Genomic DNA, 18,535 nt, shown 5'->3' with positions numbered 1-18,535 from the left:
AAGTAATAACAAGACTATGGTTAATAATGCTGCTTTATTCAGGCTATGTTATGCACGGGGTTTTTTTGCTACTTTTACTGCTTTTATGTGCATATATATAAAAGTATTTGAAAGCATACTTTCAGAATATCTGAAACTGTAAGTATTTGAATTATTTCCCTTGACAGTGCAGAATGGGAGCTCTTGCAGCTTTGACAGCTCTTATTGATGGCACAAAAACTCTACTGGCAACTGCAGATGACAGGTAATAAACAATTAATTATTATTGTTACAATGCATAGTATTCTAGAACCTATAGAAAAGTAATGTGTTCTAGGCAGATACTGTACATTTACTATACAGTTGAACTTTGTTATCTGGAACTCCAATACAGTGGAATCATTATTGTTCGTGGGAAATCAATGTTCGAGGATTTCTTGGGAAATCCTTACCTATGAATTTACATTCCCACGAACACTGAAACACACACCTCGAGTACAGTAGAGTTATCAATCTTAATAAAACACACAATTTACCCACAAAATTACATCCCCATGAACCAGTAAAATTTTGTTACCCACAAACATTGACCTCCATGAACAATGATGATTCCAAAGTATCTTGAATATTAGGGATATGTTGAAGTGCATTTGCAGTCCCAACAACTTTTACTTTATATTTTCTGCCCTTGTTATCTTGAATCGTTGGATATCCTGAGGTTTAATTTGGTCCCGTCAAGTTTGAGGTAATGAGGTTTGACTGTATGTACATACAACCTTATCTTTTAGAAAAGATAGGTGAACTAGCACTGAAGCCATTATTACATAAAATGAAAGTTTCTGAACCATATATCTGCTGATTTGTTTGACCTTTTTTGTTAGGAAAAATAAGGGGTTTTGTTATAAATTTTAGAAAATATCTAATTTTTCTGTAGCTGCAGTCTTGGCATAACTAGGCCTAAATTTCCCTTTATATAGAGGTTAGATAACAAAAAATGAAATTGAGATTATTTATGATAATGATAACATGATGATGAATGTTGTTTTTATAACTAAATTTTTTTTAAATTTTTAATGAAAAAAATTTAATTTGATCCCAGTGACCAGAAGTTTGCCACATTTGTTCCTTTTTCTGCTGTATTGGGTTCTACAATAAGAGAGCTCCACAGATGTCTTCTGCTAGCGTTAGTCTCTGAGAATATTCCCCTGACTCTAACACAGCTTATCAAGGTGAGCATTGACCAAAAACCTATAGCATGTGATCTAACTTAGCAAAGTTTTAGTTTTATGGATTTTTTTTTGACTCACCAGAGCAAAAGGCTTAAGTAAGCTTTTCTGATCAAAGTTTTCTGTAGTTCATCTGTCTATTTGTCTGTTAATTTAAAAAAAAAAAATTCCACCAGAATCATTGGGCAAATTTCAAACTTGGCACAGAGTATCCTACATAAAGGAAATTCAAGTTTCTTCAATAAAAGAACCATAATTATCCCCTTCCTAGGGTATATGATTAAGAAAAGGAAAAAAATAGGGTTAGTATTTTGACTAACACTTGTTTTTATACACTAAATTTATGTGGAAGCTTTTGGAAATAGTGTAAATTTAAGTTTGTTCAAATTTTGGCCCCTTAGATAGGGTTGAGCCAATGTAAGAGATCAAAGTATTACATGGAATAATTTGGGAAAAAATTTCTAAGATCTTCTCAAGAACCATGACTAGTCATAATGATATGCAAACATCCTCAGGTAGTGCTGATTTCAAATTTGTTCAAATCATTTCACCTGGGGGTAGGATGAGGACAAAATAGGGGAACAGTTTTACAAACTTAAGCAATATATAATATCTCTATAAAAATATATATGGAAAAAAGAAAAAAAAATGATGAGTACTTTTTATATAAAAGAATCTTGGGCATGACAAGTGAATTTTGGAGTTGGGCAAGTGAAATTTCAGACATCACCATCCCATGGGCATGTGGATTTTTAAAAAAAATAATTCTAGACCCCAGTAAGGATGTCCAAAGTATTTGCATTTGAATAGTGCTGATACATGTGTATTCACAAGATGAATAAAAATACTGTATTTGTATAATATTTGTGTGTTATAGTGTGTATCCACTCTGATTGCCAATGTACCTTATTCGAGGATGAGACCAGGGCTACTTAGTCGTGTTGTCAAACAAATCAGAAATTTCATTAATTATAGAGGTAAGTCTGCATATAGTTAAGAATTATAAATTTCAAAAACTTAGCCTATATTTAGAAATTTAAAATTTTAGTTCAAAAATCTTAATAAAATTGGTACATGTATTTAAAATTAAAAGATTTTTAATTTTTATCCAAAGTATCCTGAATTTTAAATTTTGGAGTATTTAGCTCACTTGAGCTAAGCTCAAGTGAACTTTTCTGATCACCTGTTGCTGATGTTCATCTGTCAACTGTCTATCTGCCTGTCTAGCTGTCCCTTCTTCTGTTAAACTTGACACAGTTTGACTTCTTTAAAACCACTTGTCCAATTTCAACCAAATTTGGCAAAGAGCATCCTTGGTTGAAGAGGATCAAAACATTTTCAAATGACATGTCCCCTTACAAGCAGAGATAATCAAGAAATGGGAAAGATAGATCATGGTCATTTAAGAATCATCTCTAAAACCACTGGGTCAGAAAATATGAACTTTATGTGAAAGAATCCTGACAAAAAGTAGCTTCAAAGATGTGTCCAGTGGGATAGGATTGGGACTCAATAGGGGATCAAAATATAAAGCAAAAAAATGTTTGAAAATATTTTTTTCAAAAACCACATATATTAATAGGAAAGCATTGTTAGGTAGCATTGATTCATTTTTTTTCAAATGGTCCCCCCCCCCCCTTGAGCACACACTAAATACAGTATGTTTTACAGATCCTAACGTGAGAGTGGCATGCTTAACATGCCTAGGAGCAGTGGCAGCCATACAGCCCCCTCTTATGGAGATTTGCCACATCATTCAATCAGCCCGACCACACAGTCAAACAAGTGTCAGTCAAAATACTAACCATCATGTGAGTGGAGACTCTGGAATCAGCAGTGGAAGTCAGAGTAACTGTTCTCCTAATACTGAACCAGGCATGATGGAGGAGGTCAAAGATGTTCAAACCTTGTCTTCAGGAATGGGGAGCCCAATGGGATCCTCCTCAGGTGTCCAGACCCCTGTGTATTCAGACTTGAGTTTACATGCTACTGCACAGAGTGTGTCTTGGCTAGTGAAGTTGTGTGTAAGGAACATACTGCCCAATGTTGGGGAGAATGGGGAACACATAGAACCTCTTCCTGTAAGGCTGGAGTCCTTACAAGTCCTAGCTCATCTTGGCAAAGGATACTTCCCAATAATCAGGTAGAAAATGTTATAATATAACTAGAAACTTTGCCATTGCAGGCAATAGCATATGTCACCCAAACTGACATCAGTAGTGTAATATCAATGCTTGAAGTTTTATGTGTATAATATGGCAGTATTATATATTCACAGATTTGAATAGTATTTCACAAGAACAATACACAAGGGCCACATGACCTCAACATTTTTATCCCCCAAAAGAAAAGAGCAAAGTCTTACAAAAACTAATTTGCTCTATCCATGGCAATGGTGACAAACTTTGTCCAAAGAGTTTCAATTTTTCTTTAGCAGAATTAAACAAATTAAATTAAATTGACATAATTTAAAAATGAATCCTTTAAAGTTTCAAAAAAAATGTCTACTAGGCAGTTATTGAGGATAATGGAATCAAAATTTTTTGCATATTTTGTCTGTTTCTATAGTAATGTAAAATGTGGAAAGCACACTATAGCTGGTGGTTATAATTCAAGATTGTCCCAGCCAAAAATCAGACATATTGTTGCTATCCTGGTCAGTCCTTTTGTCACATTATCTTCTTCCTCAAACTCTTTTTCTATTTTAAGGAGAAGCCAATTCATTAATGGAATATCATTAGTATTGTCCTTTAGAATTATTCATATAGAGTGGGTGAAAGATTGTAAAGTATTGTATCATTGGTAATGTAACATTGATGGAAGGGACGTAAAAGAGATGACCTTTGACTAGGGATGTCAATTTTGTCAATGATTCATATTTGAATATTCAATGAAAGTATTCGAATATATTTGAATATTCGATAAGATTTAGTTAATTCAAGTTAATTTTATACATGTATCATCTTCCCCTCGTGACAGATTTGGAAGAAAAATTGGGTGTAGAATTTTACAGCTGTACAGTAAAGAATTTTACATTTGCTATTTGTCGATGTTTGAAATAAATATATTGATTTGCGTGTACATGTAAACATCCGAAATATCATTCTAAAATAATTATATCTTGAAGCTCTTAATGATGAACTGATCGTCTTACCAAGGGCAAGATTATCGTATACTGTGTGATTTAAATGCGTGTAATTAATTACAATTATCTACCCAATAAAAGTTGTAATTTTAATCCTTGATTCAATGTTTTCAAAACATAAACAACACTTCCAAGGACAATTTTCGTAGGTTAAATAACTATTTTCCCGAAAATAATTTTTAAAATTCGGAATATGTACAACCCGAGATAATCAAGTTATTAACACAATTTATTCTGAAATTGATCCCTTTACTGTATTACAGACTAATTCAATAACACAGGTATTTCAATGATCAATGAAATTTACTTTTTCAAGTAAAATCTTCACATCTTTTAGACTGACAAAGAAGGGTTTCATTTTGTTGTCCTCGAAATTAATCATAGTTATCTCTTTTTTGTGAAATCTGGGGGAAAAAAAAGAATATTCGAATCGTAAATTATTATTAGAATATCAACTCATCGAATGAATATTCGAATAATCGAATATTCGTTGACATCCCTACCTTTGACACATCTTGAAAAATCTCCCATACATAAGGCTGTAAAAAAGCGGATCGAACTAATCTAGAAGTAGATTGTGTTTATTGATTGATCAACAGCTATTGGTTTTTATCTGAGAATTAATGTAGCCTATCTTATTGTGGTTGCAGATGTACAGTATTTATTTTGAGGAGATACTTGTAATTATATTTTCTCTGTAGAAACAGTCTACCTGTCCTGCAAGATCTGATTCTCAAATGTTATGCAGATCAAGACCATGTGATTCGTCTTCACACATCAAAGGTAAGCAATATTATATTGTATAAGCAGAAATTTTTAGCAAGGATTTAATTTTGGCATTATTAACAATGGTTTTGATATTGTGTTTATGGCCATTTTTCTGGACATAATAGAATCGCTAAAATTGCTTCTCACTAAAAATATACACTACTTTTGTGGGATAAATTGCTATATTTGTGTCTCGCTAAAAATTCCACTTATACAGTATATAACTCTGTATGCTCAATTTTATCAGCGAAGTAATATTCGAAATCATGTCAGTTATACAGAAGTATAAAATTATGCAGAAGACATTTGCAATAGAATTGCTTGAAATAAAGGATGTTGAATAAAATGAAGTAAATCTATGTTCTATCTTTATAAATTATCCTTAATTAATCAGTAATCTTTAACATATAAAATTTACATATTGTGAATATTTTCTTCAATGAACCTAATGAAGAGCAAGTCAGTTCATTTCTGTGTGAACTTATTATGGGTTAGAGGTCATGGCATCACAGAATTAATGATATCTACATGCACATGAAACAGTACTGTAACAGGTGAACTGGCATTAGAGCATGTCATTAATCTTCCAACTTGATGGCAATGACAGAGAATTAACTGAAACATATTTTTTTTCAAACACCAGATGCCCATTTTAAAAATAGTGTAGAATGAAATTAATAATGAGTAGCTGACTTTTGGACATGAATTTCCTTTTTTTTTAATTTGTTAACCACAATTTGAATGCTGTAAATAATATACATAATAATGTACTGAACGTGACTGCTGAATAACAGTTAAAGAAGCGTTTTTATGGAGAACTGGAATTTAATCAACAGCTATATAACAGCAGCACATTTTGACTTACTATTATAGTGATAGTTAAGCACTTCATGTAGTGAAATCAGTTTTGTTCAAATTGGACATTATCCCTCTGGCAAGGATAAGGCCAATAATGGAAGTCAAGTACTCATATGATTACTTCAGAAAAATCTCTAAGAATCTGCTTCTGATAAAAGACATATTGTTATATTTACATGTATCCCATATGGTGTAGATTCATATTGTCCAAAGCATGGCATCATGCAGAGACTAGGTTTGAGTCACATTTTGGGAACAAAATTATATACAGAAACATTCTGATATCCACAGGAGTAAGAAATTACCATTTATAAAGTGGAAATGAAGCCTCAATATTCTGTAAATTAAAAATTGTTGAAATGATGGATTTTTATTTGGAAATGACAATGAAATTTTTCATTTTTATTTGTCAGGAAGAGAATGTTGTGTCAGACTGGGGTTCATGTGCATCTTGTTTTGATTATTGCTGTAACTTTACATGACTTTAGCATAACTAAGCACATAAAGTCAGTGTTGTACTGATTTTATTCGTATGTAGTTTATAACATTGTATTTTAGCTTGTGGATGATCTGACCCAAGCTCTGCAGAGGGAAATTCAGTCAAGAGAACTGACGGATTCCTCAGGCAGATTAACTCTACAACAGGTATGTTATCAAAGTTGACCTCTATATTTATAGGTTATTGACTGAATATCAGGTAATATGCACACTTGAGGTCTTTGCGCAGTAAAGCAGACTCAGCTTGCGAGGTCTGTATCCACACAAAAACCGAGGGCGGGCATATTTCCTGATATTCAGTCAATAACCTTTTTATTACAATTCATATTTTAATGTCAATAAATTTTTTTAATTCATATGAATGGAATCTCTGAATTTCTGGTCATAATTATCTTTACCACATAAGTATAACTGCCAGTTCAATGGATAATAGTGACATCAAATATACATGTATGTGGTGTCATTAAAAATGGAGGAAGAATGACTGTATTGTGATGTCATAAACACAAAATTAGTACCCGGGCATTAACAGTGTGGCTGGTTTAAATTTGTTTATGCTGTGGTACTCTCTATACATTCTGTTGAGACATATAACAAATATGTATAATTATATTTCATATTTGTATTTCATAAAACAATCTTCTATTAACATATACTGGTATTAGGATGGCTTTTTAATACCATATTTTGCTGAATATAATGCACAATTTTTTTCTAGAAATTTCTTTTGTGTGAAATGATTGTGTATAACATACCACTAAAGGTTTTTTACATCAATATTTCTTTAATTTGCAGCATATTTAACACATGAACTGTGTTTTTCCCAATTTTCGTACTAAAAAAGGAAGGGTGTGTGTGCATATTTTATGTAACTACATGTTATATTCAGCAAAATACAGTATCTTAAAAATAGGAATGTTAGTGAGGCAGTATTAGTTATCCAGGTTCAAACAAGAGTGTATGGGCATTTACCCTGGGTTGTATAACATATACCCTGAAGCTGAAGGGTTATGGAATAAAACAAGGGTTAAATTCCTGTCCTTTGATTGAATCTGGATGATGAACACATTTCCTATGTAACCATATAAATTCATTACCCATGTCTAATCTGTGTATCAAACTTTAATTTAATTCTGGAACAGTTTATGCTTTTTTATAAACCGATTCCCAGTTTATAAAGTGTAAACTGTCCTAACCCAGGTTATACAGTATAACTTTGGTAGTGCTATTACATTCATTCCGTAGATCAATAGATTTACTATGTGCTACAATGCATGATCACATGACATCGTGTTATTAGCTTTTGTGCTAGAGAAAGTATTCATTGTGATGTCAGATTATTCACCCGAACTTCAGCCAGGTGTATGGAAATTTACACCCAGCTTGCTAACCAATCAATTCTCTTGTTACAAGGTACATAGGAGATAATGTAATTTATAATCATTTGCAGGTGACAGATTTCTGGATATCTCTGTTGAGTGGTGCTATAGCTAACATTCTCCAGTCCGAGCCACATTGTGCTGTGAAGGCCACGACCTGTGACTGTGCCTCCAACATTGGACCAGAAGTTTTTGCTGCCCTACCTGTAAGAAATGAAATGTTGATGACATTTTTCTTTTAAAGCAACATTAGTAATGAAATGTATTTAATGGCTAGCACAAATATTTGATGTACTGAGTATACATGTACATGTACCGGTACATGCCATTGAGTTGCTTACAAAGTCATTTTTACTTTGTGCTTGGCTAATTACACGAAAGATAAAGTGTTGTGATTTGATGAAGTTTGAAAGTACTGGTAAGCTGTAACTGACCTTGTATTTGAAATTAAGGTTTGAAGGCAGTGTATCTATGAATTTCAGATTGACAAACGTGTGCTGTGCATCACATTAATTTTGGGATTAACATCAGATGAGGATAAAATAGTAAGATCCTCGGCCATTAGAACCATTGGTGTGTTTGTGCTGTTTCCATGTCTTAGAGAAGTAAGTCATCTAAAGAGCTAGGTTCACTTTATGCATAAAATGGCCCTGTAGATATACCAATTTATAAAATAACACTCTATGTTCCATTTCAAATATCAAGATATTGTAGAGACTGAGTGCTTTCATTTCCTATTAAAAATTTTCTCCTGAAAGTTCAAGTATTGGAAAATAGGCTTTATGAAATTGCAATGTTCTTGAATTTTAAGCAAAACAGGTATATTTAAGTGCTTTCAGAGAAGAAAAATAATATGAGCACACTTCTTGATCCAAAAAAATAAAACATGTTTTGTAATTCCCAGCAACAGTTCTATCATTTGATAATTACATAATTTAGATCAGAGATTGCGCTCTATATGAAATATCGAAAAATTGCTTTAAAAATTGGCCGTTTTGTTGAATTTTTCAGGATATGAGGAAAATGACGCAATTCATGACGTCATAATGCATTTACTAGCCAGAAAATTACGTCATTTTTGATAGATTCGCAATCACCAAGAGCCTAAATGACATTTAAAGCATTGTCAACTAAAATAAAGCAGTTTCACTTTTTCTTAAATTCACAGGGCCTAAAAAGGCCCTAAGTGAACCTTGTTCTTTATCTAGAATTATGAACATTTATCTTCACTACAGGGCTTGTTTTTCTTGTTTTACCAGGTTTAATGCATGCAAACTTTAAATTTAGAAGGCAAAAACAAGTGGCTTTTTGAAAGGGGTTTTATGTTTAAGATTCATGGATTTTCTAATAAATCATTAAGAGTTTAATGAGTTTCAAAAGAGATTAAATATTTAGGCCATAAATGATCTGCAGAGTTGTCAAAATGTGCCAGATTTTCATGGATTCTGGTAAAAGTTTAAATCACACTGGACATTGTGTCTGGTAAATATTTAAATTTTAAACTAAATTGAAAGTTTGAATTAATTTTTTTGTTCACCTGAGCTAAAAGCTCAAATGAGTTTTTATGATCACTCATACTCCAGCTTCAGTCTGTCTCTTTCTGTCCATCCATCTGCAATTTTTATTTTACCAATGGGTAAATATGGTTAGAGTCATTAAAAAATCTTTCTCTGAAGAACAGCTATGCCAGAAGAAATGAAACCTTCCGACATAGTGTAAATTCTAAATTGTCCGAATCATGGCCCTCGGGTATAGGATGGGGTCACAATAGGGTATCAAAGTCTTACATGTGAATATATAGGAAAATATCTTAAAAATCTTCTGATGATTGATTATATTATTATGCAAGCTTCCTCAGATAGTGCAGATTCAAGTTTGTACAAATCATCCCCCCTCCTCCAATAGGGTGGGGGCTTAATTAAGGATCAAAGTTTTAAATATTAATGATCGTATAGAAAAAAATCTTTAAAATTCTTCTTCTCAATAATAGCAAGACCATGATTAGTGAATTTAATATAAAAGCATTCTCATGTGATGCAGTTGCTGAATTACTAAAATTGTTGGCCCTGGAGGTAGGGTTTTATTGCAAAAAAAAAAAAAATCCAATTCATAACTGCTACTTTTCATCTAAATTTTGGGTGCTATTAATAAGATGCTTGGTGGTTACAACTCATTACTTCTACATATACAGAGTATATATATATATATATATATGTATATATATGCAGGCAGTGGCACAGAATATCAGTTCTATTCAGTATAATTCACTCACAATGTAGTCAAAGTTGAAGTACAATTAATTTAAGTATGAGTTCTATTTAATATAATTAATTCAGCCTGTACTCTAAATACAGTAACGACTTTCAAGAAAAAAGAATGGAGATGTGTCAAAAAGGTGAACATAGGAAACAGGTTATGCATGTACATGTTGTACTTAATATTTGTACATGTGCTGGCTAAAGGAAGAGGCACTGTGCAGTAATGTATACTTATAAATGTAGTGGTAATGTATATTATTTTGTAGTGGTAGTGAGTTTATAGTGGTAATGACTATTTTGAAGAAAAAAACCATAGTGCACCCATTACCATTACCTTCAAAATTCATGTTGAGATGATATCTAAGATATTTAAAATTTTATTGAATGAAATTGGTCATAATTGCTTTAGTAATTTATTTTACTTTTTTCAATTTACAGGATGTGTGCTTTGTAGCTGATGCTGCTAATGCTATTTTGATGTCCATGGAGGACACCTGTTTAAATGTACGATTTAAGACTGCCTGGTCTCTGGCTAACCTCTGTGATGCTCTAGTCTTAAACAAGTAAGGATATAGATCTTATCATAAAATGAATAGGATAGCAGATGGTCACATTGAATTTCGTTGAAGCAAGGGTCAATTGATCTTAATATTTTTCAAGGCTGGGGAAAGAGAAAGGGGGATTTTAGCTGCAGAACTGTATTTCTGTGGTTTAGAAAATTTGAAAAGACAAACCTGCAGAGCTGAAGATCAAAGCATTGTAAAAACCTTTGATTTACTGTAAACCAACTTTTATTCGCGACGACTTTATTTCGCAATTTACCGGGGGTAAACTAGTTCGCGACGATTAATTTTCGCTATCAAGCCTTTTTTGGATCTGTTGCTAATAGATAGAGAGACTTTAAGGACCGGTTTGCTGCGATAAATATTCGCAATGATGAGGCTCTCGCGAACCTCGCGAAAATTTCTCGCACGCGAATAAAAGTTGGTTTACAGTATGCCGCTGCTTTTTTGTCACACACTTCAGGTATTACATGTGTATTTCTTGTTTTATATGTGTTCTTCCTGAAGAGCCATTGTTTGTCATATTTCTATGGAAGCTTCTTCAGCTAGTGTAGCTTCATGTTTGGTAGGATGAGGCCGTAATAAGCTACTTAAGTTTCACACAGGATTATCTTGGAAAAAATCTTTAAAAATATTCTTCTCAAGGACAGCCAATCATTGATTAGTCATATTAATATGGAAGCATCCTCTTGTAGTGTAGGTTCAAATTTGTTCAAATCATTACCCCCTGGGGTAGGGTGGGGCTACAATAGGAGAATGCTTTACATAGGAATATGTAGGAAAAAGTTTTTAACAATTTTCTTCCTAAGAACAGCAAAGTCATTAATAATCATATTGATATGCAGGCATTCTCAGGAAGTTTAGATTAGAGTTTTTTCAGAATGGGCCCTTGGGAATAGGTTGAGGCTACTAGAGGGGATCAGTTTTAGAAGGGATTATACTAAAAGTAAGAAATCTTTTCAAGAGTGGCAAGTCCATATTAATATTTTATATACAGTGGCGCCTCGTTAATCCGGACGCCTCCGTCCCCAACGAAATCGTCCGGATAAATGAATCGTCCGGATAAGTGAATCACTTCTTAAAAGACGTACCCTCTTAAAGCATGTACATATGAACATAGTGGTATCAAATGTGAAGGCAAAGAAAACACCTTTATTTTACCTTGACTTATTGATTTCATTTTTATAGTTTTAAAAGAAATAATAAATATTTAAAAAAGAAAAAAATTAAAACGTAATTTACACGATGAAAAATGGATAGGCAGTTTTATGTTGAGATTTCCTTTTCTAACACAGGAAACTTTACTCGCCTTCTATTTGACGTGTAGTTACATGGGCTGACCAAATTTTGATCTGCTACTGTTTTATTTCGGCACATTTTTTTAAATTTATTCAAGCTCATATTAAGTAGAACTGTTCATTATCACCATTGAGAATGTTCAAATGACTAACCGCGTATATTCACTACATAGGGAAGTAAGTAACTAAATACTGCAATCAGTGTACGTATTGCAAACATTCAGCGTAAACACAAGCCATATTCAGGATAATCAATACTTTTTTCTATAAACTCTTAAGTTATATATCTTGAAAAGACGTGATCGGCATTTATAACTAACGCCAGTTACGTATTTCTTAGTGCATTAATAGAGATATATATTTTTTGAATTATGTATCATAATATTAAATTGTCTTATGAAAAGAAAAAAAAAAACGTTTCAAATAATGTACGATCGTATTTTGATAAACTTACGCAACACGATATCACAACAAAATCTCGTGATTTATTATTCAGTAAAATATTTTATTTACAGCTCTCCAAAATTCTCATATATTTATATACCGTTAGCAATTTAATTAATGCACAATATAAGCTAAATTCTTCGGGCTTCATAATATAAAAGACGTGTGTTTTATCTGAGGTAAACACACGCTAATTATAGACGCTATTGTTTAGAGGTCACACTGACTCCACGGACAATGTTTTTACAATAATTATCACTACTGCAAGAAAGGTGTGAAAAGTCGTTCCTCGAAAAATTACCGTCCGGATAAACGAGTCATTTTTCAACGAAATATTACGTTTTGTAGTAGAAATTGACCGTCCGGATCCGGAACGCGAATTTCCAGATTAATGAGACAGAATAACGTGGAAAAAATCGGTTCCCAAAAAATATCGTCCGGAAGGTGAGGCGTCCGGATTATTGATGTCCGGATTACCGCGGCGCCACTGTATAGGCAAAACATTCTTAAATTGTGAGGAATTAGTATTTTTTTTTTTTAATTATGAACCCTGGAGTAAAGATTGGGCCAGAATCAGATATCCAAAATTTACATAATGTGTTTGTACAGGAAAAAAAATCTTATCCAGAATGGAGTCATGTTGATTGTATTGATAATGAAGAATCCCAATGCAGTGTTGAGTCAGCTTTGATTAAATCAATGCTCCCTTAGGGGTAGAATTTGGTCCACAATATGGAGTTAAAATTTTCATAAAATAATGAAGGGAAGTTTTCAGAAAAATAAATGCTGATGGAGAACAGCAGGACCAGAATGACCCAAACAAGAGTTATGACTTATCGGGCTCCTGTTCTAAATGTGAGAGCTGGGTGTAACTGCAGCATGCTAGAAGTTTACGGCGAGATACTTTTGACTTGGCACCATGTAACGAGGTATATAAGGAGGGTAGGGACATTAACCGAGGCTCTTACTATTAAGAGTAGAGCTGGGTGGAGACAGTCTGAGACAGCTTATTTATGTTGAATGATTCTTTGTGCACATTTTCCCTCAATCTGAAATGTAGCAGTACTTTGATTGCTTTATGTATGACAAGTGACTGCCTCTGTATCTCTGTGTCTAGATGGTAAGACTTTTAATTATACTTCTGTTAAAATGTTTCCTATATAAAGTTAAGAAGATAAAATAGCTATCTTGTATAGTCTGAAAATTTCCACGGATAGCAAAGCTATACCCTGAGGTATAGTTTGTGCTACCCACCCTTGGAAAATTTTCATGCAATTTTTGCCGCCAATTTTGATTTCCTATGATCAATCCATAGACTGATGATGTTATCCTGACTTCAATAGCATTGTGACGTCATCAGGATTTCTGCTCACTCTAGCAGTGTTATGCTATTCCTAATACTTGTTCAAAACTTTAATAATTATTCTTTTCATGTTTTGCCTATGAAACTGTAGTATCAAGTAATACAAACCCTCAGAAATTATGATATACATCAGTATAATAAAACGCTTATCCAATGGGTGTGAGTGGGATAGCTCTTTCTTCAAACCGTTGACAGGAACTGTTCCCCTTGGGCAAGCCCTCGGGGAATAGCTCCTGTTTTGGGTTTGATAAAAGAGCTATCCCACTCGCAGCCAGTGGATAAGTGCATAATATCTGTCAGTATGTCCAAATCATTTTGATGTTTTGATCATCTATTCTTAAGGAGGTTCGATCCTGAGCTTTTGAGCAGATTTTGGTCTGGACCTTTATTTATAAAATTCTGCATCATTTTTAAGTTCAAACATTAAATCTGAATTCTACAATGCAAATTAAACTACATCCAATGGAAAAACCGCGATTAAATTCCATTCAAAGAGGATTAAGCCAGGAACTATATTTTGTGGCGGAAGGTTTTTTAGGAGAAAATGATCATTTTGTCCCCTTTTGAAATATATACAGTACTGTTAAGTTTAGATTCCTATTTTTCCACGCTGGTTGCACACAGAGTTGTTTTTTGCAGTGAGATGTTTTATGCTGGTTCTGAAATATCTATTAAATTATTTCCTATGAATCCTTTCATTATATTGTGACAAATATAGTACAGTGCCCACTGTCCAATCCGACAACTGTGCAATCCGGCACACTGGGACTTCCGACGCAAATCTTTATTCCCAAAAAATTCTTTATATAATTTATAGAAAAAAATACTCTACAATCCGACCACTGCACATTCCGAATTCCGACGCCTCTTTGTGAAGACAGCCTGTTAATTACATTGTAATTTCACCTGTGTTATCCGACATAATTACACGGCTCGTTAAACCCCAGGTAGGTATACCATAATTAGCCGCTGGCCAGGTAACAGGTTCAAGCTGTGATTTTAAAGTCCCGTTTGGTCAATCGACCAGCTGAGAATGTAGTCAGTCATGCATGGTGAGGTTTGTAGGTCTTTTTGTTTATGTACACAATTATTGAACAAAATTCAATTAAAAGAAGACAAATCGATTTTCTTTGTTGTTATTATTCTTAAACGAAAATGGCGTCATCGCCACAGAAAAGAAAAATTGTATGTGAAATGTCACCTTCTCCTAAAAGGAAAAGAATTGATTTAGGATTGGAAAAAAAAATTGAATTGATAAAAAAATCAGAGTCGTTTCCAAAACCAACACAAGAACAGCTTGGAAAACAATTTGGAGTGGGACGTACCACTGTATCAGACATTTTGAAACGCAAGGAATTTTTAATGGATCAATATGAACGAAACATTTCATCCAAGAGAAAACGATTTACATCTGGTTCAAAATTTTCCGAATTAAACGAGGCTGTGTTCAAATGGTTTGGACAAGCTAGGGCAAAAAATATTCCTCTAAGTGGCCCGTTAATCCAGGCAAAGGCTCTTGAATTCGCGGCCGAGCTTGGCCTACATGAATTCAAAGCGTCAAATGGGTGGCTTGAAAGTTGGAGAAATAAATATTCTATGGGGTTTTTCAAAATCTGTGGTGAAAGTGCCAGTGTTGATATCGAGTGTGTTAAAGAATATCAGTCTAGAATTCCAGATCTCATACATGGTTATTCACCTCAAAATATTTTTAACTGTGACGAAACAGGTTTGTTTTTCAGAGCGATGCCCGATAAAACATTTGCCGAAAAGGGAAAAGAATGTAAGGGAGGGAAACTAGCTAAAGAAAGATTAACGGTCATGATATGTTGTAGTTGTACCGGAGAAAAACTTAAACCGTTAGTTATTGGTAAAGCCCGCAAGCCCCGTTGTTTTGGTAGTCTTGATCCGTCGAAACTTCCCGTTATTTGGCGCTCAAACAAAAAATCATGGATGACCGGGGAAACATTTAAGGACTGGATATTCAGTGTAAATAAAGAAATGAAAAAACAAAACAGAAAAATTCTTCTTTTCCTTGACAATGCTACATCCCATCCTCATGAATTACAATTAACCAATGTCAGTTTGAAATATTTTCCACCGAATACGACATCTAAGTTACAACCTCTTGATCTAGGAATCATACGTGCGTTTAAGGCTCGTTATAGGAAACGTATGATGCGACATCTCCTATCAAAAATTGACACATGTAAAACTGCTACAGAATTGACAAAAAATGTCAGTGTACTTGATGCAATACACTGGATTAAAAAGGCATGGGACGAGACAAAACAATCCACAATTGAAAGTTGTTTCCGCGATGCAGGTTTCCCGATTGAAAATACCGAATCTTTATCATTTGAAAATTCTGACGATGACGACGATGATGATCTACCTTTAAGCATCTTAAAAACGAAATATGAAATGGCGGACAAAAACCACTTAGACATAATAACAGACACGGAGAATGACTTGGAGACAGAAGAGACGTATGACGGAGACTGGGAAACAACGATATTATCAGAATTTAAAAATGACAATTCCAAGGATGCAAGCAGTGATTCTGAAGATTCCGATGATGAAATTATTCAGAGTAATATTACTTATAACAATGTTCTTGATATGCTCAGAGATCTTAGCAAATTTGCAATTGCTACCGACGCTCGATATTTCGACAGTATCCAGTATCTTACAACTCTGACAGAAGAGACCCTAGTTAAACAGCGACTTAACAAGAAACAGACAACAATTGACATTTTTTTCACAAAATCTCAGGAAAAGTAACTACACTGTACATGTTCATGCAAATTGTTAGCTCTGTAATTTGTATTAAAACTGTAAATAGACATGTACTATGTAATTTAATTATTTATTGAAATAAAATCACATTTCTATGTATAAATCTTTTATTTGAAATAATCATGGAGGACATAATCAACCACCTGATAAGAAAGTGAAGTACACTGATATTGTTGACACTTAAAGTAACAGAAAATAGCCAACACTGAGTAATCCGACACACTGTTGAATCCGACATTATTTTAATTTCCCACAACATGTCGGATAAGACAGGTTTCACTGTAAATATATTCTGAAACTCCAGGAATAAATTTAGACAATTTTGACATAAAATTAACACTTTTTTAGTAATATCTAAAAATTTACATCATAGACCCCCACTTTTGTTTTTATTTTCTGAATATATAAGATAACTTTGATCAATCTGCCTAAATTCAGAAAAAGTTTAAGACTTTAAAATAATTTTCTTACTTGTTAAATTTTTAATGCCAGAAAAATCACATTTTTTTTGAGTGCAGAAAGGTCAAATAATTGATTATGCGAAGCAATTTGAAACTTTTTCTTAGTCACAATTTTGAAGTGTCTTTTTTTAAATAGACTAATAGTTTAATTTGTCCCATGATTTATTTGGATAAAAACATTGGCGGGAAAACGTCGAAGATGTGATTTTTGATTAAGACACAAATTTCAGTGCAAAAAGGTCATATTAAATGTACTGTAGCGCCAAAAGAAGCGTATTGACCCCCAGTTTTTGTTGTGATTTTTAATTAAGCTATGTGTGTAGAAACTAAAAATATACTTGACAAAAAAAGTTTAAGACTTTAAATATCAGGATCCAACCTCGTTAAGTTTTGACTGTCACATAGTGGTCCCCAAGAAAATAAATCACTAATTAGGTTTGCTACTGACTGTTTACTCAAATATATACCATAAACCAACTATTATTTATTCACAACTTTTATTCATGGTTTGGCAGTTTGAAACTATTCAAGATGACTAATTTTTGTGACTGAGGAAATACTCTGCATATTAAATACAAACTGAAATAAATAGAACTCCAAAATAACAGTTAATTTTGTTTTCTTTAAAATTGGTAAAAAAAAATCCTAACTTAAAAATAGATTCTGAACTTCATTTTTGTAGTTATCTCCTGTAGTCTTTAAATGATTGCACTTACCTTTAGCCTACCTTTTGTATTTAGTCATATAATGTTTAGGTACATAGATATGTGGGCTTCTGTGATTTCTCACTTTCCTGCCATTATTATCATATTAATTTATTTATTTGTAGGATTGATGGTGATAATGACTTCATGAATGACTTCTCAGACATGTTGCTACAGAAGCTGTTCAGCACCTCCATTAAGGCCTGTCAGGACAGTGACAAAGTCAAGTCCAATGCAGTCAGAGCCCTGGGAAACATCCTCAGATATCTACCAATCAGGAGCCTCGGTAGTATTTTGTTTGGGAATTCCTGTAAACCAATGGACAGTAGCACTTGGTTGTATATTTATATGGTTAATTATTTATTACTGATTTATGATATACTTATGCAATATAAGTGTTGAATGAATTTATAGTAATGGTAGTGTTTTATATACATAGTTCATGTATAGAAGAAACTGAAATGATGAATTGATATGCTGATTTCAGGCAAGAGTTCCTTCAGAACATCTGTAGAGGATGGAGTCAAAGCATTAATTAAGAACATCAGCAGTGGAACAATGAAGGTAACGTGACAGAGAATTCATGTTTATTAACATCTTTATTACTTTTGTTTGTTTGTTTTTTTAGCTCACCCGAACCATAGATTCAAGTGAGCTTTTTTGATCACCTGTCATCTGTCTGTCCTAGCCGTCCTTCTGTTAACTGTCCACATTTTGGACTTCATCTCCAGAACCACAGAACCACAAATTCAGCCAAAGCATCCTTGGGTGAAGGGGATTAAGTTTGCTCAAAAT

The 18,535-nt window shown here is 33.4% G+C and overlaps 1 protein-coding gene across 1 annotated transcript in view; it reads left to right on the top strand.

Annotated features, from left to right (window-relative positions):
* LOC133172492 (HEAT repeat-containing protein 6-like) overlaps positions 1–18,535 on the top strand; it is a 41,363-nt gene that overhangs the window by 7,469 nt on the left and 15,359 nt on the right. The window contains exons 9-19 of the mRNA XM_061307381.1: positions 168–244; positions 1,079–1,208; positions 2,083–2,182; positions 2,877–3,348; positions 5,052–5,133; positions 6,535–6,621; positions 7,925–8,059; positions 8,336–8,458; positions 10,550–10,674; positions 17,866–18,026; positions 18,228–18,304. Of these exons, the coding sequence (XP_061163365.1) occupies positions 168–244; positions 1,079–1,208; positions 2,083–2,182; positions 2,877–3,348; positions 5,052–5,133; positions 6,535–6,621; positions 7,925–8,059; positions 8,336–8,458; positions 10,550–10,674; positions 17,866–18,026; positions 18,228–18,304 (1,569 nt within the window). The remainder of the gene's footprint in view (positions 1–167; positions 245–1,078; positions 1,209–2,082; positions 2,183–2,876; positions 3,349–5,051; positions 5,134–6,534; positions 6,622–7,924; positions 8,060–8,335; positions 8,459–10,549; positions 10,675–17,865; positions 18,027–18,227; positions 18,305–18,535) is intronic.

The sequence above is a fragment of the Saccostrea echinata genome, unplaced genomic scaffold, assembly GCF_033153115.1.
Source record: "Saccostrea echinata isolate AGI-Se365-2 ecotype Australia unplaced genomic scaffold, CSIRO_AGI_Sech_v1 ptg000054l, whole genome shotgun sequence".
In the NCBI taxonomy this organism is placed as follows: domain Eukaryota; kingdom Metazoa; phylum Mollusca; class Bivalvia; order Ostreida; family Ostreidae; genus Saccostrea; species Saccostrea echinata.
The sequence above is the reverse complement of the archived record's forward strand: the minus strand, read 5'-3'. Positions and strand labels throughout refer to the sequence as shown.